The sequence below is a fragment of the Caloenas nicobarica genome, chromosome 7 (assembly GCF_036013445.1).
Source record: "Caloenas nicobarica isolate bCalNic1 chromosome 7, bCalNic1.hap1, whole genome shotgun sequence".
In the NCBI taxonomy this organism is placed as follows: domain Eukaryota; kingdom Metazoa; phylum Chordata; class Aves; order Columbiformes; family Columbidae; genus Caloenas; species Caloenas nicobarica.
The window spans coordinates 29,849,278-29,870,243 of NC_088251.1; the positions used below are offsets into that span (position 1 = coordinate 29,849,278).

Sequence of the window (20,966 nt, forward strand, 5' to 3'; positions counted from 1 at the left end):
TAAACTCTATCTGCCTACATAGAGGCATACCAAGCATATGTAGGGAAAAAGGCCATGGTACATCTGGTATTAAAAGCAATTATAAGACCCTTGAAGTGGAAGTGTTTGGGGTTTAGGACTCATCTTGCACATAGAAAGTCTAATCCCATCTCAGTGCAGCTGCAGATCAAAGCCAGTCCATAGGTAAGTGTATGGCATCCACTGGCAACATTTAGAGCAGTGTGCCCTTCCTAAGAAGGGGCTTTTCTTCACAGTTATCTTCCCTCCTCCTCTCCATCCCACCCCAACAATATCTTGAGAACATAAGTACAGCTTTCCTCTTCCCCCATGGTAAGATTGCAATTAGGTCTAAATTCACAGCTCAACTCACTTATGACTGCAAAATGCTTATTAATGGGAGTATCTGATCTGTTTGGAGACATATTTATGTGAAAGATGCTTAAGAAAAAATAGACTTTAAGCATATTATCAAAAGCCATGTATTACACTGTGTTCCAATTAAAAAATACCACAACCAGCAGGCATTCCTACTCCAGCTCCCCCCGAAAGAGGTTTCATTCATTTCTGCATGCCTGCTTTTCCCCTCTAAGGCAGGCTGCAAAATCCAATTCCATCCCAAAGCAACACCCCCAACAAAAAACTGGGCCTCACTGGGAAAGACTTCAAAACAGTTAACACTGCTTTCTGACACTTCTACTGCAGGCAATGCAGCCAGCTGTGTAAAGAGGTAATTCCTCCGCATCTCTGGGAATCCAGCCATTGCAGATTCACTCCTGCTCATCATATGCTCTCAAAAGCCCCATAAGAACCATACAGCCTTTGGGCATACTAAGTATACTTCAAGAGATTATCATTTGAGACAATGTGTTCTTTGGGAAACAACTGGTTTTTCATTTCTGATTGTGTCATATACAGTGCAAGTGCCACAACCCTTGACTAACAGCCTCTGGGTATGACTGAATTACTTATTAAAAAAATAAACACCATACAGTGCAGGTTGCAAAGTGTCATGCAAATGCCTACGGAAATATGTTGGCATCTTTTTGTACTTACCTTGGGTGGGATAAGGAAAAAAAATACCAAAACTACTTATCATAGTGAAATTAGTATAAGTTTATGAAATTAGTTTATTTCTAAGGGCAGAAGGTTTTTTTGGTTGTTTATTGTGTGTTTGTTTTCCATAACACTGACAGAGCAGCCTTCTTTGTAATTACTATGCTGCTTCTGCAAAAGGGGTTATGACAAATTCCTATCATCATCATAGGACATAATATTAAGGTAAATGTGGCTCTGTCTTCAGAGAAAGGAATACTGTGCATAAGAATAAGGGAGATCAAATAATACAGAGTTTCACAGTATGAATATGGAATAACATAGTTAAGATTTCAGAAGCTCACTCATGACTTTGAATCATGATTGTAGCAGGGATATCAATTTGGTACCTACAACTTAACAGACTGTATTTTTTCATTGTGAAAAAAAGAAGTTTCCAAAGTAGTGTAGGTGGCTTTTTTAGCTGTGAAGCAGGCCTCTTATTTGCATTCTATTTGTTTGTCTGATTAAATCATTCTGGTATTCCCTTTAAACACTGTTATGTAAGTAACCTCTCTTGTCATTGCTCTGCAAAATAAGCCTTCTGCAGGTGATTGGTGGAGGAACCAAGATGTCTCTAAAAAGATCTGAACATTCTGGAACAGAGTTGAGACTGTCAGAGGCAGGAGATTAAAAAAAAAAAACATCACCAAAAACCCACGAAACAGAGGAGAGAGCTGCAAGAAGTACTAGAAAGCAGAGTTCCCAAACCAGAAGTTACATAGAACTATCTAGTTTGATAAGAGAAAGGTAGGTAAGGGAAACGCTTACAAATTTCCTGAAAACTATTTAATGTTTAAAACGTTTAAGAAACTGAGTTAATTCAGGTAATAAAACCACTCCACTGCAACACCTTAAAATATTGCTCTTAGGAAAACAAACAAACAACAAAAATCAAAAAGATGGCTAGGAAATAAGTGGACTAATCTGTAATTGACAGATACACCAGGTAATTAATTATTAAATCACATGCTGTTTGTCAGCTGAAAATGGAAGGCTTCTGCATAATTTAAGACCGTATTTGAAACACTAATGAGTCTTCTGCTTGATGTATCTAATTTTACCCAATTATTGCTCCCTCCCAAAACAGAGGACATGTATCCTCATCTTCATCCGGTTTTAACACCTAGGCTTCATGAATTTACAAGAAGTTATACGTTTATTTTCTAGAAACATAATTTTATATTCCCATTCATAGTTGTTCTACTCCTTTCCCCCTCAAGTAGACAGCACTAGTGAGGCCCCTATCAGCAGAAAAAGAGAGTCAACACTGTACAAAATAGAAGTGGAAGCTTATTTTTAAAAGACAGTATTGTCATTCATAAAAAATATACTGACCAGAACTGTCTTCCTGAGGCATCATCAGTGCCAGGTTGTACCTTGAACTGGTATATTTAAAGGCCATATTATATTCTCTTTATTCAGACCTAGGTGCAAACATCCTCTATTTTCATAGGCCAGTTCAAAGTGTACATATGACTAGTTCACTGGTATTTTCCAACCTAATCAAGCTCAACAAAGGTTTTTTGCTCACTTACTCTGGAGATGGTCAAGGGCATGTTGAAGTCCTTGCCCCCTTGCAGTCGGAAACCCCACGGTCCAGGTCCATTCAGAGTCACACTGTAAGCCATTTTGTACCTCTTTCACAAGGCAGCAACAAGGCACTGCAGAACAGAAGGATGGGGTAGACAGAGAAAGCATGAAAAAAAAAAAAAAAACAAGAAAAGGGAAGAGTTTTATATAAAGAAAGCAATTATCTTTCTGCCTTGCCTGTTCAGTCGTGCTGGGATATCACCTAAGAATAGATGGGAGCTATAATGCAGATGCTGATATCTCAGCTGAGTAGGGCCCATAAAAGGTTTGTAACCAGACACCTACTATGCAAAGACTTCATGACTCAGAGGTCTAATATAGCCCCCAGGGAAGGGGACAGATCTTTCTAGGCTTCTCAAGCCCCTCTTTGTGTTCAGTCACTATATGAGCAGAACACATTTTGTAATAAAACAAGCAAACAAAATCCCATGCTAAAATCCCAACACTCAAATCTCTCTACTAACCTGTTAACAACTACACAGCCATTTGTAACGTCTACTTCAGAACATGTCTATTTCACCATGATGTATAATGTACTACAAACAAGTTCTTTTTACATATTCCATATGTAGCAGGAAAGGCACCAAAAAAAAGTGTTCACCCTCTTTTTTTGTTGGTTTGTTAAACTGGAAAAAGAATATACTACACACGTTTAGCATCACGTGTTTAGCTCTTGGTTCTATAGCTCTTGCTTTCTCAAGGGAAAATTAAAATCTATTCTCTTTGAATGCAGACTGAGGTAATATGGGTTATTTCTAATCAGCATTTAATTTCTGTGGGAAAAGCATAGTTTCACTACATACCTATCTCATTATTTTGATATAAGTCTTCAAAAGGCATGACACTTAAATGGAAGGCTAAGAATACAAATAGCTAGCTAACTGCATCCTTAATTCATTCCTTGATTTTTCATAGTTGATATTCCAGTTGTTAGGTGTTCTATAAAACTTTACTTTCAGTAATGCTGGATAATATTTCTGCCTTAGATTGGGAATAGCTAAAGTATAAAGAACAAGGGGGAAGAGGTAAAGCTGTTGCAGAACTACATATATACACAAAAAGCTTTTGCTCTCAGGATAAAACCTATAAACATTAAATAACGCTCCCCCCTTTCAGGTCATTAATATGTGCAGGACCTCCAGAACCACTCTACTGTATCTCCACAGCATCTGTCTTTACTCTCCAATTACAAAGAAATTCCCATTATATTAAAGTGGAGGGAGGGGAGAAAAAAAAAAAAAAAAAAAAAAAAGGGTTCTACTCTCATGAAAACTACATGATGCACTATAGTGAGGTAGCTCAGTTTGAACACTGATAATAGTCACCCTGCCCATACACCTACTTTAAAACTTGAGAGAAAAACTGGCAGTGAAACAGCAGAGAGCAAACACTACCAGGGCCTCAGTTTTTATCTGAGGAGATGGTCAATAATTTTTCAAAACCATGAGGCAATAGAAGTGTTTGTTTAGTATTCACAGTGGTAAAAAAAAATTTGCAAAAGGGAATAATTATGATCCACACAGACGCTAGACTAAACCACATAACCATATTTTTTTAGTCAGAGGTCCAAATTAAACCACAGCAATTCACACAGATACGAGCGAAAAGTTGCACTAAGCCAGAACTGGCCAAAATCAACGCAGATAGCGACACACAGCTTGAAAAGAAAATGAGTTTCTGATGTCTCACAAATACCTCGAGGGTACACGTACAGTAAGAGCATTTGGAACCTACCCTATATGAGGCCACAACTAGTGATGTTAGGGTGATTACTTTGAGAAGAGACAAAACTAACCTGTTGCACTTCAAAAAGCAGAATTTTCAGGCCTGCCAGTTTATCCAGTAGGTCTCTTTCTAAATTCTGGTACTGAATATTTTTATTTATTTTTTAAAATGCACACAAAAAAGATTAAAGGTAAATTCTCACTGCACTATTCCTTTTCTTTTTCCTACAAATTCACTGTTGTTTTTTAGTGATCTTTCTTGGCTCCATTTCAAGGGTTCAGCAGAATGGAATAAAAACAGGAGTAAGACAAACATGGCAAGTCATTGCTTCACTAGTAAAGACAGCATCACAGAAAAAAAAGTATTAAAAGAGCAGTTATGCTTTTATGGACTGTGAATTCTGTGCATGTTACCTTTCTATACTTAAATCTTCAGGCATTGCAGGGGTGCAGGGAGTGAGAGAACAAAACTCAGAACAGAATAAAACTGCACGGACATCAAGATGACCAGAGCTATGCATTGAGAAACAGGGATGCTGCTTAATCAAACACTATGTGGTTCTTATCCCAGTTTCACATGTGTAAGATGCCATTTGCTTATCAGTTTAGGACATCTGAAAGGGTCTGAGATCCTTCAGGCTGGGTGGTATACTAGGAAACTGAAGTGGTAATCTCAGTAATGGCACTGTCATTTGAATGAAATGTTAAACTGAGGTCCTCACGTTAAACTGTTCCTACTCCTTTGGTTTCTGTGTTTGCACAACTTGGCACTTAAAAAAGTGTAGATGATGTGACAGTGCCCTGGCCAACATTCCCCTTCAACACATCAGGACCATAGCTCTTTCATGTGCTTGCGCTATCACTACCAGGTACATTTTGCAGTAAGAATATTCCACGGTCTTCTTTCTCCAGGTCTCTCTAAGTCCTTTCCCTCTTGTGTTTGTCTCCCCTCTGTCTGCAGAAAGCTCTGTGCCTAATACTGAAGTGCAAACACTGAAGAAGCTCATGCTGTAGTCACTGTTTCACTTGCTGGGGACACTCCTAGCACAGGTCTTACTTGTCTTCTACAGACTTTTAATACAAGCAGCCTCTAAATAAGAAAGCTGGTGATCCACTCCCCTGTTTTCAAAGGTGAGAGACATGAGTGTTCTCACAAACATCCAGAGCAAATCCAGGGAACTGGGATGGTGCAGCAGGTACAGTGCCATCATGGCTACCAGCATAAACCTCAGCAAAACCTTCCAGAAAACCTGAGAATGAAATAAACTGTACATACATAATAGACAATGCCCTTGTTTTCAGAAGCTTGTGATGTTTAGGTTAGGTTCTAGTTGTTTTACATAACTGCCTGTTAGACTGTTCCAAAAATCATTTAATAACAGTACTTTGTTTCTCTTGGTGTGCCTTTTCCCCTGCGTTCTCCAGCTATGTCAAAATCTATGACTTGCTTACAGTTCCCTCCCCTCAGACAGAAGTTATGCTGAGTCAGATGAAGTCACTGGTGTAAGGAGTGACATTTAAAGAAAAAAAAAAATAAAACCACATTCCAGGAGCAGGGTGACATTTTCTCTACAGATATCAAAACAGAGAGTTGTTCAGAGCTCACCAGGTCCCCCTCAGAGCTCACCAGTTGACTGATGGGAACAGTTGCAATGAAGCTGGATGGGTACCAGGCTCTGCAGACTCTACAGTAGAGGAGAACGCTGCCACCTCCAGCCTCAGAGCCTGAGCAGAGTCGCCCTTCCACAGCTACGTCAGAGACATTACACTGGCGGAAACAATTCACATATGCTAGGAGACCATGTTGTGTTACAGTGAACTGACATTAGGAAAGCTACAACTGCATGCTTGGGAGTGCATGGCCATTAAGTGAATGAAATAAACACCAATACTGTCAATGCTAAATTAAGGTGGAAGGATACAAGTAATGGAAATTCCAATTGTTCAAGTTGCTATCACTTCATTAAGCTGGCCACATTACTCATTGGTTATATTTTAGCTGCCGTAATAGATGTGCTCATAGAAGAGCCTTGAATTACTGTTATTGAAGCAACAAGGTTGTATCATTAAGCATTTCGGAAGTAGATTGCTTGAGAGTTTGACTTCTGATCTGCAATAGACTAAGTATCATTGGCATATGAAGCAGGATTATGCAAGGGCATGGTTTCAACCACCTTTAATGTTTTTCTTCAGGCAAGTGAAAGGCTTGCCCTGCAGTGGAATAAACTATAATTTCTTCTTTGACAAAAAGATCTCCAACCAGCTAGACAGACCTTCCTTAAAAAAAAAAAAAAAAAAAAAATTAGACAAAAACACTGGCTGTCACTGTTTCAGTCTCCCTCACCTGAGAGAGTGGCAATATGAGAAGGCAGAATTCAGCTTTTTTGACAAACATGTCCTTTTTGTCCCATGGATTCCCGCACTGTCCCCAATAAGAATATCTACACTCTTTCAGAAGAATGGAAAGGTCAGGAGAATGGTTCGGGAGTGTGTGAAGAAACTACTCACCTAGACACATGCATGAAGAAAACCCAGCTTTGAATCAGATGTCAGATAGGCAATCCTAGAGTTTTCCAAATTTTTTAATTAACCCAATAATGAGGAAACAACAGCTGTATTTGGGGACTGATCTTCATTGCAATCCACAGGGCAAACCAGCACATTTACTATAATATTGGCTAATCAGTGCTAAAGAATTTGAAGTTGACATATTAGAGATGTAAAAGCTTTTTACCTCCAAATTCTTAGCTTGTCAATGTCAAATTCAATATACAAGTAATTACTAAGAGCAAAGATTTTTTTTCCCACAAGTTCAGCACAATTTCAAGATTCCACCCAAAGCAAGACTGTTCTACAATGCAAAAGAGCTCATTGCCATCTCCTTTCCTTCACTGCTGAGCTCCGAACAAAGTTGAGCTAATCCTGCTTGTACTTCCACATACAGCTTTGTTTTGCCCATTTAATCAAAATCCTTCAGTTCTCACTGAACCTTGTATTTCTGAGTTCCTTAGTCCCTTTATCGAGTTATCCTACGTTCCTGTATTTTTATCTTTCTCAAGAAGCTCAGTTTTCTATCACACCTGGCTTTACCAAATTCTGCTCTGTCGATACCTTTCTAGTAATGTGGTTTGTGGGCCTCAACAGAATATAGTATTCCTGGGGAGATTTGCTAGAGCAATATAATGATGGAATATTATCTCCCTTCTCTGTAATACAATGCCTTCAGAAATGCAACTCACACTGTTCCCTCTTTGGCTGTTTGCTGCTGCCAGTATTACCTTACCAGGTAATCAAATTTGCTGCCTACCCTCACCACTAAATCCTTCACCATGACTACTCTCACCATTGCAGAAAAATGCCATTTCACACTTTCCTCCCCCCATTTTTTTTTTCCTGTCATAACCTTTTTTCACTATCACAAAACAATGTGTATACACCATAGTATAGTCAGACTTATCTTTAAAAGACTTGAAGATTTTTGGTAACTATGCTAAACTGGAAACCATACCTGTGGAGAGGCAGGTTACCAAGCAAAGGCAAGAGGAAAAGACACCTGACCAGACTGTTTACAAAGACTTTATTACCTCTGTATTACAAAAAGATTTAAGCGTATGTTACCAAGTTCTCACCTTACCAGCATTTCAGCCATTGTTTTTAAAGGCACCCAATACAACATAAAATACTTAAACACTTCCATGACACCTACTTTGCCAAGATACCAAATTTATTTTTTTCAAGGTAAAAAACACCTAAACACCTGTTGTTACCATCTCCTTTTTACATATGTAGCCATACTGCTTAGGTTACCAGCTTTAGGTCACAGAACAAATCAAAAGCAGCAAGTGGATCAAAATGCAGAACTCAGTTTCTAATATAGGTACTTGAACCAGAACGAGAAGGTTGCAAAACATGTTGCCATTCTGGTTATATCATTATTCTCCAATTCTGGGCTGAAACCAGGAAAGTTTATAGCAACCCTGTGACTGCTGTAATTTGTGTCTTGCTGCAGAGGATCCTAATTGACTGTTTTGGCCTACAGGAGAAGACAGCAAAAGAAAAAAAATCCAAACACACACAAAAATGGCTGAAGAGGCTAAGTGCAGATTATTGTCAGCTCCACATAGACTGAGCTGTGACACTGATGTCACAGGACTTCTACAGTGTTGGCTTGGCTCCAGAGAGCCTGAGGTTTAGCACAGCACAACGACCATATAACCAGGCTTAGGAGAGGGATGCTGTGCCATCAGTGCAATTTCACCATTGCACAGATTCCTCAGGGATGACTACACCACACTGATGTAGCAGTGCACCTCTACGCATGTGTCCATATGCACAAGGATGCAAGGTTTAATCTTAGTTAGATTTCAGCCAAATGACTCACTTACTCATTTCTGCTTTCGCGGTAAAGTCTTTACTGGGTAACATTTTCCACCAGAGAAACTCTTTAAACTTGCAGGGAGACTTTTAAAGAGAGCAAGTGGCTCCCAGCCTGCAGCTGCTTGCCAGCCCTCTTCAGCACAGCACCTGCCTCCCACCCGCTGGGCGCTCCGCTGACCCCCGAACCGGGGAGCACCGGCAGATGCGCCCTCTCTAGGCTGCGGGACTCGGGCGGTCCCCGCCGCCCCGGGCCCGCTCTGCGTGACAGAGCCCGGCCCCTCGCCCTGGCGCCGCTCCTTCCCTCAGCGCCGCGGCGCGACCCACCTTGCCCACCAGCAGTGGTCCCAAGTAGCGTAACGGTAACTCTAGGCCGCCCGGGAGCCCACCGCCACCTCCGGCCGCGCACCGCTTGACCGTGCCGCAGCCGCGGGGGTGGGTATCGGCGGGCGCGGCCGAGTCCCCGAGAGGACCGGCGAGCGGAGGTCCCCGCCCCCGCAAGAGCCGCAGCTGCCCTCGGCGGGCGGCGCTTGCGGTCACACGCACCCACGGACATTCCACCCCCGCAGCCAGAGGGCGGCCCCGGTGAGGGGGGAGGCTGGAGGGAGCGGGAGAGGCGGCACGCACCACCCACACCGCCGGCTCCCGGGGCGAGGGAAACGCCGCTACCGCCAAGGTGCGGCTTTTAAAGCGCCCGCGGCCCTTCCGGGCGCCTCCGCCGCGCGTGGGCGTGGCGTGCCCGGGGCGCCGGTGCCCACCGGGCGCCGCCAGCGCCGGCTGAGGGGAAGGCGCCGATCGGAGGCTTCCCTGGGGCCGCCGCGAGGGGGCGGGGGCCGCGAGGAGGAGCGTGAGGGGATTTGCCGCCGCGGGCGGTTACGGAGCGACCGTTAACCGAGAAACCGCTACCCGCGGTGCCCGAACGCTCTTCAAAACTCCGTTTCTGAGCGGAGATCACCTCATGGCGTCGGTGGCTGAGCGGGAAGGGACACAAAGCTGTGGGGAGCGGTCCGGCTGAGCGCCGGGGGAGCAGGTATCCAAGAGGCGCCGAGCGTGACGCGCCTGGCTGCCCTCAGCGGCGAGGGGAGAAATGGCGGCGGGGGGGAGCGCGGGGGATCCCCCCCCGGAGGGAGCTGGAACGTTCTGGAAGGCGGCGCGGGAGGCGGGTGCTGCCCCGGCTTCCCGGCACGCGCCGCAAGGGCAACGGTCCCGCGGGGCGGGCGGGAAACCGGCGTCCTGCCCACGCGCAGCAAAAGCTCTTAAGCATGTGCGCTAATGCTTTGCGAGCTCCGAGCCTGCAGCCTTCGCCCCCCGTTTACCGCTGCAACGTGTGAAATCGGTGGTTTCCTCTCAAGAAAAGTGAAAGTGACGGGCTTTTATTTCCCCCCCCCTGGTGGTTCACTGGTATTGGTAGGTAATGGTCGTTTTAATTGAGTGGAAAAGTTAAAACGAGAGCCCGAGAGGAGACGAAGGGTTTGGAAGACAACTTAAAAAAAAAAAGGATGAAGGCGCAATTGCCCACCCGAATTTAGGATCCTTAGCCTCGTGGCGACTTCATGTGGCTGCTGAGTTTTGTCAAGATCCAAGGTACCCGCTACATACATCCCTCTGTTCAGCCGCGCTATGGGAAGGCTTTATAGTCTGCGCCCAAAAGTATTTTCCGGAAAGGTGGCTGCTTCCTCAGACGCTGCTTTATGAGTTTGTTTAAAAGAAAAAAAGCCTGTTCCCAAGCGTTGAAACCCTTGAACCCCCGCACTGCCCCGCCCGAGTCGCCGGGGAGTCGCACCGGCGGGAGAACACCCTGGGCCGGGGAAGCTCCCGGCCAAGCCGGAGTTGCGCTGAGCTCACCTGCACAAATCCCGGCGCAGGCGAGGGCTGTGGCGGGGAAGGGCGGGTCCCCGGCGGGCGGGTCCTCGGCGGGCGGCCCGTCAGCACCAGGGACAGGCGCCTCGTCCCGGGCCGCGCTCGGCGGGCGGCGGCTGCGGCAGCTTCCCGCGCCCCGACAGCCGTGCGGGGGGAAGGAACATCCCGTCCCCCTCCTGTTCACGGGGTCTCGAAGGGCAGCGGGTAACAGAACCTTTAGAATGAAAGCATGGGTTGAGGGAACTGGAGAAAAGGAGGCTGAGGGGAGACCTTATAGCTGTCTACAACTATCTCAAAGCAGGTTGTAGCATGGAGGGTGTTGGTCTCTTCTCCCAAGTAGCAAGTGATAGGACAAGAGGAAAAGGCCTCAAGTTGTGCCAGGGGAGGTTTAGATTGGATATTAGGAAAAAATTCTTCATGGGAAGAGTTGTCAGGTATTTGAACAGGCTGCTCAGGGAAGTGGTGGAGTCACCATCCCTGGAGGTTTTTAAAGGGTGTTTAGACGAGGTTCTTAAGGACATGGTTGAGTGCTAGAGTTAGGTTATGGTTGGACTTGATGATCCTGAGGGTGTTTTCCAACCAAAATGATTCTATGATTCTATGAAAGTGTCTCTCAGGTCGTGTGCAGGAATAAATCCAGCAGTGGCATCATTGGAGTACAAACCAACCATTTTGAATACGTTCTCAGCACACCTCTAGACTACTTAAAAGTATTGCAGTTGGGGTTTAGTGTTTCTTATGGAACCTAAAGTCTGTTTATTCCACATGTGCACCTGACTGTGATGCACATTAGGTGGGCTCTTTCGCTCCAACGCACAGGTTGCACAGACTGGGGCAGGAAATAATGATCTAAATTATTTCTGTATTTATATTTGACCAAAGTTCACATTCGTGTGGATTGTGACTTAATGGTAGTGGCAAAAATATTCCACTGACAAGTCAGCTTACCTCCCCAAAGGAAATATTTTGCATCTTGTCAAATGCCTGAATACATTGTTTTTCATGGAGCATTAAAGGTATAAATAACTACTACAAGACAATGCGGTTTATATTATAGGTTTGTCAGATCTAAGGCAATTTGCAAATAGAGCAGATCAGTTTTACCATGGATTACAAAAACAAAATCCTTGCAACATTTTTTCTTTTTTCTTCCCTCCCCAAAAAGTATGACAATATGGAAAATAATGGGATGACTGCTGTGGAAGGCATAAAAGCATACCATAGCATCATGCACAGTCAGCTTTGTAGATCGGGTAATTTTCAACAACATATTAGATATAACTTTTTCCAAAATTAATTCCTAGCTAAAATTATACATCTAATTTGGGGAAAAAAAGTGTTGATGTTGACAGAAGTATATTCAATTCACCTTTTAATAAAGCAATTAGAAAATTGATTTTTAAATGGTTGTTTGGGGCTACTGATCCCCTGAGCCAGGGAAATACCAAACTATTTTTTTAGAATTGCTTCTTATTACACAGTTATCAGAACTGTGAACCGTTGCCTGTTACATTAGTCTTAAGGCAGCAGTGAAATTGTATGGTAAAATGTAAGAAATTTATTCAAATCAATTTAATAAAAGTTTGTGTATCTTTATTTACAAATGCTGATGCTAACCAACTCTGATGGTGAGCTCTTTGTTATCCTTTGATGAATTCCTCATCGAATCTGCTGTCTCTTAGAAAACCTCTTTGAACTAAAAAAGCTGCACCATGACCAGAAGTAGTTCTCCTGCAGATGAGCAAGCCTTGGAAAGAAACATAATTGATGACTTAGGTTGGAAAACGTGATCCAGATGGAGAGAAATTATGTTTATTTTATTATTAATAGGGTGATGACCTGTTAGATTATTATTCCATTCTACATGTCATAGGAAAAATCGTATTTTGATTTAAGGGCTTGTACCTGAACTTTACAACGGCTTTAGCAACCTGATTTTCTAGTCCCTGGTAAACACATCAGCAAGGATGACTGAAAATTGGCCCATAATCCTGTTCTGATAAGTGGCAGTTCAGTTTTATCTCAGAATTTTTTTTATTTGGAACAGGGTGATATCCACTAGTTTTTGTATTGCTCGTTAATTCACTCAAGGCCAGAGAATTTGAAAGTATGGGAGCTCTACCTGCTCAGAACTCTCTAAAAGAGACTACAAATTTGCTCCCAGAAACTTGTGCTTGTCTTTTGGAGGGACAAAATCCTCTGTTTCCCTTTTCTAGCAAGCACTAATGACAGTATTAAACTTGCATTTTAAATAATATTTTAAAAATACATTGCTAACCTACCAATGGCCTTGGAATAGTTCTGTGAAACACCTTCAGGATCACCACTTAGTACAGAAAGCTGAAGACAGAGACTACTCTGTCCAGGCCATCCTGTGCGAACAATCCTATTTGCTTTCGGGAAAAAGCTTACCAGTAGATTTAGCTGTCCATTTTTCTCTGTGACTCACTTGGTGTGATTTGCTTTTGACCCATGAGTTTCCTTCCAGCCTCGGCAATTTCCTTTCCTGGGAAATTGGGATAGTTCTGTCTGGGTTTTCCACAAGTCTTTCTCTAAGTCTTTTGCCCTTTCTTCTAATCACAATCCGATCTCCACAACTGTTGCATTAGCCTTTCAGCCTCAGGTCAGTCGCAGAAAGATTGTTTCCCTTGTAAATAAGCCCCTCATTTTTCATAAATTTCTGAAATATTATTTCATTAGGCTTATGAGGCATTTTGGTAAGCTATCTCACAGTTTAATTACAGTAACTGTAAATCGAAGGTACAACCATCACAGATGGAAACGTGAAAGAATGACTGCTGCCCAACAAGCCTGGCCTCCTCAGCTATTGAGGGATTCCTCACCAATTATGGTGTTAGGAAAATGAGTGTGTAAAGTAAATACATTGGTGTACAAAATACAGACCCGCTTTCTCCTAGGATAATGCTTTTGATGGCTGATATCATTCCTTGCCCAGCTGAAGGAGTTACAGTTCTGAGTTCAGAAATAAACTAGTTAGGAGTGTGGCCTTCTGCGAGCCTTTGCTTGATGACAACCAATAACAAGATATTACCTTTGGTTTTGGTGGGCTGTGTAGGTGGTATTTCTCTGTGGTGACTTAGATGTGACTGTTCAGACAGAAGTGCTAAATTTTAGAGGAGCGCAGATCTGGGGTGCATTTACACTGTCATTTACCCAAACTATAGCAGCTCCAGTAAATGAGACCCTTCCATGTGTGAGTGCTTATGGCTTAGCAGTTCTGACTTTCGCTGTCCTTCGCCCATGCTGTGTAAGTGGGCAGGAGACTCAGTGATCTGTTCCTTCTATCATTAGCAAATGAATAAGCAATTTGCAAAAGAACTCACAATTTTCACCTACCTTCTAATAGAAGACTGGAAGGAATTTATTTAAAATTAGGGCTATAGATATGTGCAGTTAACAGCCTGATTCATGTAGGACTATTATTCAATATATTCATCAATGACATGGATGAGGGAATTGAGTGTACTATCAGCAAGTTTGCTGATGACACCAAGCTGGGAGGAGTGGCTGACACGCCAGAAGGCTGCGCTGCCATCCAGCGAGATCTGGACAGGCTAGAGAGTTGGGCGGGGAAAAATTTAATGAAATATAACAAGGGAAAATGTAGAGTTTTACATCTGGGCAGGAACAACCCCAGGTTCCAGTATAGGTTGGGGAATGACCTATTAGAGAGCAGTGTAGGGGAAAGGGACCTGGGGGTCCTGGTGGACAGCAGGATGACCATGAGCCAGCGCTGTGCCCTTGTGGCCAAGAAGGCCAATGGCATCCTGGGGTGTATTAGAAGGGGGGTGGTTAGTAGGTCGAGAGAGGTTCTCCTTCCCCTCTACTCTGCCCTGGTGAGACCTCATCTGGAATATTGTGTCCAGTTCTGGGCCCCTCAGTTCAAGAAGAACAGGGAACTGCTGGAGAGAGTCCAGCACAGGGCAACAAAGATGATGAAGGGAGTGGAGCATCTCCCTTATGAGGAAAGGCTGAAGGAGTTCGGTCTCTTTAGCTTGGGGAAGAGGAGACTGAGGGGTGACCTCATTAATGTTTATAAATATATAAAGGGGGAGTGTCACAAGGATGGAGCCAGGCTCTTCTCGGTGACGACCAACAGTAAGACAAGGGGTGATGGGTTCAAGCTGGAACACAAGAGGTTCCACTTAAATTTGAGAAGAAACTTCTTCTCAGTGAGGGTGACGGAACACTGGAACAGGCTGCCCAGGGAGGTTGTGGAGTCTTCTTCTCTGGAGACATTCAAAACCTTCCTGGACGCCTTCCTGTGTAGCCTCACCTAGGTGTTCCTGCTCTGGCAGGGGTATTGGACTAGATGATCTTTTGAGGTCCCTTCCAATCCCTAACTTTCTGTGATTCCGTGACTATAGCTTAATTTCTGACATTGGCAAAAACAGCTGCCAAAATAATCTAGTATTTTTGATCCTCAGAACTATTTTTTTTTCAGAAATTTTACAGAAAATCTTAGGAAGATGTAGCAAGTACAGCTCAGATGAGAATCATATTGTTAGAGTGACTCTACTTTGGTAATTTGACCCTTGTGAGACAGAGATTCATCATTCCCATTTTCAGTCTTAGCAGTTTTGCAAAGTTTCTAATGTTGCCCACATACAAGAGCAAACAAACAAGCAAACAAAACAATCGAAACATCGAGCTGTTACATAGGGTTCAATACAGCATTGTGAATTGCAACTCCAGAGTTTTGCTCAAACATAGAAAGAGGGCTATCCATGTGGTAACCTCCTTGGACTGTTCCTGTCATTTCCCTGAGGTACATTGTTAGCATAACATTCCTAGGACAGGGTAAAGCTAGAGTTATGACAGTAGGTAATTCAAGATGGACCGTCAGCAGGATGAACCCCACGAACACAGCTTGACTCATAACCCAGGCTGCTTTCATACTTGGGGCCAATCCAGCCTCAAAATGTTTGTGTTGACTACATGATATCCACAAATCTTGTGCTCCGATTTTAGTCAGAAGATGGCATTCTCTTTAAGTTTAAATTTGATGTATTTTCAGTTAGCTTGTCTAAATAAACGCTGGCCTCTTAATTCTAGCTTACTGTTCAACTGTAAGTATTCAGTTGTAAGTGCATGCAATTTGTATGAACGGGAAGTTATGGTGAATCTCTTCCCACCTGTTTCACTCGATATATCTGCATCTCTCAGTTGAAGGCTGATTAATACATCATTGCATCTTTCTTAGAACATGCACTGCTGATCCTCTGTTTGAATATGGAAAAAAGGTTACAGTTTGCAACCTTTATGCAAAACCTTCCTAATTTTACCTTGCAGCACTCCAAGAGTAAACCATATGCCCATTTACAGATAAACTTGGATGCTGCAGTAAATTGAATTTTCAAGGTCACAGAGGGAGTTAATGTCACACTCTGGCTCAGAATTTATTATCTTTGATACTTATGACAAAGTAGTGTCAGCTGAGTATCAGTCTCATTCAGTTTGATTACTTGGTGCCTTGATCTGATGGTTTGTTCAGTTGAGCCTATTGATTTTGATTGTGATGTCTGAAGACTAGGATAAACTTATCTGAGAAAACTGTGAGCCAGTTGGCTCTTCCAAATAAGGGCACTCAAGCACCACTCAAGCATTAAAATATACATTCCCAGAGCCTTTTAAAAGAGCTATTTACAAAAGGATATATGACCTCTAGATTATCCAAATGAAGAAAGGCTGCCCAGCTCACCTATTTTAACAAACCAGAATTAACAAGTATTTTGTTCTGCTGCTGATACGTTCACTGCATCAAAGCAGTAAAGGAGGAGCAAGATAAGCCACACTTTTCTGATAATTTTTCATTTCACTGTAAACAGAACATGTGAACTGGCTCAGCGGCTTTTCTCACACTGGTCTACAAGTAATGCTTTGGCTACTTTGTAGTTGCAAGTAAAGATAATGATTTTAAATAAGTTTGACAGCCACTGGAAAATGACTGCTGGTATATGCTTTTTCTCAAAGGGTAGCATCTCAGTGCTCCCACTTTCAACATCCCACAGAATTTCTCCTGGCCCTTCAAACGTAAAGTAAATTTGTTTAACACCACTACCTCAACAGATAACCTGGAGTAAGCTAGTATTGTAGCTGGAATGAAAGTTCCGATGAAATGTGTGCTCAGTGATGAGCTTTTTTCTTTTGATGAGATCTTGCAAATTGAGATCAGGTAAAATAATAACAGTCAAATTATAACTGAAGTCAAATCTGCTGGAATCAATGTTTCTTAAGTAGAACCAAACCACTAGCTCTCGGAGGAAGGAAGCAGAGAAAGGCAGGTACTTACAAGTTAGTCACATGTTGAAACAGAAACACTATGTTGTCCTCTCAACTTTTCAAATCAACCAATATTTTGAGTCTAATTTCCACTGAATATGTAATAGCTGGGACTGTTGAATTAGTACTTAGGCTGGGACTTCCAAAGAGTTTCAGTTGCTGAAGTTCGATTGAATATCTTTTGCAGTAGCAGCATCCTTTTTCAAATCTGTCTCCAGTCCTGAGGGATCCAGAACTGGGGAAGAATTGTGTAGTATTGTGAAAATCTTAAGCAAGTAGGAAACTGATCACTAAGACACAAAGTGCTTAGTAGAGGATGTGGCTTCATTGCCATGGGACTTTTGTTTTGTTTTAGCAATTTTGACTGACAAATTCAGTACTGTTTTGAGATCCCTGTGAACTGGTTTAACTGCCATGATCTTCTGTTCGGAGAATCTTCCTTGAATAGTGAATGAGAAATTACATCTCTGAAACCCAGTTTCCATCAGGATCCACCTCATGTGGCTGAAGCATTATGCTGTAATCTTCACTGGTACCATGCCGTTCCTACCTATATGTCTGTTCTGGTAAGGCATGTGGCCCTGGCCTTCTTTTGGCAAAAGAAATGCACTGATCTTATCTAAATTCAGAATCCTAGGTTTCCAATGATGTTGGACAGTCATGTGGGTTATTTTGAAAACTCCTGCAGTAATTTTATTTTTAAAAGCTGGGTCACAGCACGAAGGCAATTGCCTTTGTGGAGCAGGTTCAGCTGTGGGGAAGATTCTTTCTATTTCTGGAAACAACATAATGAAGGGAAGCTGCAAGATGCAGCTCTCTAACGCATGCTGTGGCCTCCTTAGCCCTGTCTCTGAAATCACTATGGTCTGGCTCCTACATGTGAGAAAAAATCAAGGAGGGTTGAGTAAGGGAAAGAAACAAGGAGAAAGCTGACACAAGATGGGAACTCTGATAGTGGCCCACGACAGGAAAGAGAAGAGGCACGTCGAAGTTATGAAGTTATTATGCTTTGCAACCCTTCGGGATTCCCTAGCTTATTTACAGTCACTTTATTTTGATGCAGTGCTAATGGATATCCTGAATTGTGTTTTCTTTTTTGCTTCCTTTGCCTTTGGCCATCTTCTACCATGACAATTTGGGGTAAAGCAAGAATTAAAGTAGGTGTGATTTATTGAAATGGAGTTTCACATTATGTTTCATGGAGTTTCCATTTTTTAAATTCCTTCAGCTGAAATAAATGGTCTCTGCAGTGCCCAAGGACAACAGCTTTTACTGCATGAAACTTATTTCTCATTGGACTGAACATAATGATCCAGGATCTGAAAAACTGGTGTGTTTTTTTTCTTTTTCAGAGGAATGGTTTTCAGAAGAAATGTATGCAGTGAATATGACCAACCACTGAGCTGCCTGATGCTACTACCTCAACTCTGTTCTTCATCAGATTGTTATCTTCCTACTTCACTGAGCAGCAGCAGAAAGTGAGTTTTAACCAGTGCCTCTGGAAAGCAGCACTTCAAATAAGATGTATCAATACACATTAAGGGTTCTGCCACATGCTTCTGTTACTCAGAGGTTTCAGCTGAGGACAGCAGCCTCAAAAGGATTCATATTTTTAAATAGCAGTTGGAGGATTATTATAAACCCTGATTCCATCTGTTTACCTGCTAAGTTGGAAGCATACACGGTTTCTTTAAAAGTCAGAAGGGGACTGTGTTTAATTAATGCTGCCTTTGGCACCTGCGGGCATTGGGGACAGCTTGGAAAGGGGTACCAGAAGTGTGAACTAGTGAGAACTAGAAGAGGGTGGTGATACTGCTGGGAGGGCTTGAAAGCTGACTGCTCCAGGACTGTCTCTGGGGAGAGTGACAAGGAAGGCTTGACTGCAGGATCTGCCTGGTAGAAAGGAGCTGAGACCCGGGCTTATGGGCACTCGAGAGATCAGGGTTGCAAAGAGAAGTGAGGGGAGAAACAGCCATTTCATGACAGGTCCTTGGAAAGGGTAAGCGAAGGCCTATCCTCTGGCCATGGGGATTAACTAGCAAAGAGCTAAGTGGTCACTCGCTGCTGGGACAAGGGAAAATGAGAAGAGTCTCTAGGAGATGTGGACTGAGCTAAGCAGACGCTCTGCAATCTGCACAACAGGATAAAGGTGAGCAGTGTCATTGGGAAAGAACTTCGGAATTCAAATCTGATGCTTTTGTGCATAAAAAAGAGAAAACCGATTTTTTGTCAGTTTGGTTTTAATCCTGTTTTTCTTATTCTCCTCTTCTTTTTTAAGTGAACTTGCATAACATGTCTAATATAGACAAGTGGAGAAGTATTGCCAAAAACATTGAGGTCTATTCTATTCTCTGGTTATGTGTTCACAACTATGACCAGTCTAGTGTATATTAGTGCTTACTTGAAGACTGATGGAGAACTGATGCTGTGAATTTCTGTGCTGCTCCGTCACAGATCTGATGGATTATGACTGAATATGTATTGTAGTAGCCCAAATGAAAGTAGGTCTTAGAAAGGTTCTCCCATATAAAGCCTTCTTGGCAAGTGTAAGTTTTAAACTAGCGACAACAAAAAACGAACAAAACCCACCAAAACAAAAGGGGAGGGAGGAACACTTTGGGGTAAAGAGGGCTGAATCCCTTTCTATTCTTACCAGCCAGGGGTCCTACTATTTACCCCCGGTTTCAGGTGAATCTTAGTCTTGAGAGCCAATTTCAGGGACAAAAAGTGTTTGTAGGTAATATGCCAACCCATCACTGTGAGGCCAGCTTCGCAGTCGTTGCAGTCACGAGATCCCGGCACCTCTATACACAGTGGAGTGATATCAGTGTTTGGAAAATGTACTAGCATTTTCCTACAATGACATGACTCTTGCAGCATTTGCTTTACTCTGTGAGCCAGGTACATAGAATTCCTGTTCCATGTCACCAGTAGAACTCTGCTGCTGCCAGGGCTGCTGTAACTAAAAGAAGTATTTTCATACCAAAAAAATCTTTTTACTAATGTTTGTGCTTTATACTAGACTGTTAAGGCTAGATTAGCTTTACAGAAACTTTTCTGGCTTTATTAAGCTTACACTGATGATCTACTCAGTCTACTGTCTTTAGAAGGGATGTAAGTACGACAGCTTATAAATCTTGACAACCGTGAACTTTGCATGAATTTGAAAATGAGCATTTAGGCTGTAAATTCGATGCAGTAAGGAAGGTATAGTAATCTTTTTGTTCTACATGAAACGCTTAGTCTATGGGATTGTGGCCCATGTCTAGGGTTGCTAGGAATGACAGTATTACTTTGTTTTAAGACTGCTTTTGTATAAACGTATTTATAATATCGAACTCCTCACATTCCTGTGACATTAACAACTGCAAGGCTACAAGCACGAGTGTTCGAACTGAGATACCTGTTGCTCAGCTATGAAATACCATTGTCTGATACTAACATTGCTTTGCAGATAAGGGCCCTCTCTCAATAGAGCCCTGTGGAAATAGTGGTTTCAGAAGCGGAGACAGGTGTCTGTCAGAGTTACTGAGGTGGTAATATCTTTCACTGAGCGATCAGAGGATGAGGGCCGCATTGCAGCACTTCTTGGAACTGCCTAAGTAAAAAATGGCACCAGTCACACCAAGGAGAATGGGGGCACATGCGACTTACCCATGTTATGCCCTAAAGGGCTGTAGAAACACCTAAAAGTATTAGAGGTGCATTTGTTTTTCTCCGAATGTCAAGCTTACTGTTGGTTTTGCGTGTGACTTCAAGAAAAACACTCTTTGCTACTCTATCTTACCTGAAAATGTGTGAAAATTTACTCAATGTCACATACTATGATGATACTTTTTAGTCCAATGGTGGATACAAAACAGTTTCCAAAAGTACAGAAAATGAGGCTGTAACCTGCAAAACATACAAAGTTTCCTGTCAGTATATGAAAATTTGAAAGATTAGCAATTTGTGACTGCTGCCTTATTGGGTACTTCAATCTTGACATTCAACAGCCTTTTATTACCCTGGGTCTCGGCT

General features: G+C 42.6%; 2 protein-coding genes across 14 annotated transcripts in view; one reads left to right on the forward strand and one right to left on the reverse strand.

Moving 5' to 3' along the window:
* The window catches only part of LDB3 (LIM domain binding 3), a 128,297-nt gene extending 118,977 nt beyond the window's left edge, over nt 1-9,320 (reverse strand). For 9 of the 10 annotated variants that reach the window (XM_065639112.1, XM_065639110.1, XM_065639109.1 and 6 more), the window contains exons 1-2: nt 2,863-2,956; nt 2,631-2,756 (exon numbers count right to left, since the gene is read on the reverse strand). In XM_065639112.1, the coding sequence (XP_065495184.1) occupies nt 2,631-2,723 (93 nt within the window). In that variant the 5' untranslated portion in view covers nt 2,724-2,756; nt 2,863-2,956. Of the gene's footprint in view, nt 1-2,630; nt 2,757-2,862; nt 2,957-9,110 lie in introns of those variants that run through there. The other variant, XM_065639102.1, reaches the window with a different exon arrangement.
* WAPL (WAPL cohesin release factor) overlaps nt 9,311-20,966 on the forward strand; it is a 151,580-nt gene continuing 139,924 nt past the window's right edge. For 2 of the 4 annotated variants that reach the window (XM_065639093.1, XM_065639099.1), the window contains exons 1-2: nt 9,530-9,813; nt 18,299-18,424. In XM_065639093.1, the coding sequence (XP_065495165.1) occupies nt 18,303-18,424 (122 nt within the window). In that variant the 5' untranslated portion in view covers nt 9,530-9,813; nt 18,299-18,302. Of the gene's footprint in view, nt 9,460-9,529; nt 9,814-18,298; nt 18,425-20,966 lie in introns of those variants that run through there. The other 2 variants (XM_065639094.1, XM_065639097.1) reach the window with 2 other exon arrangements.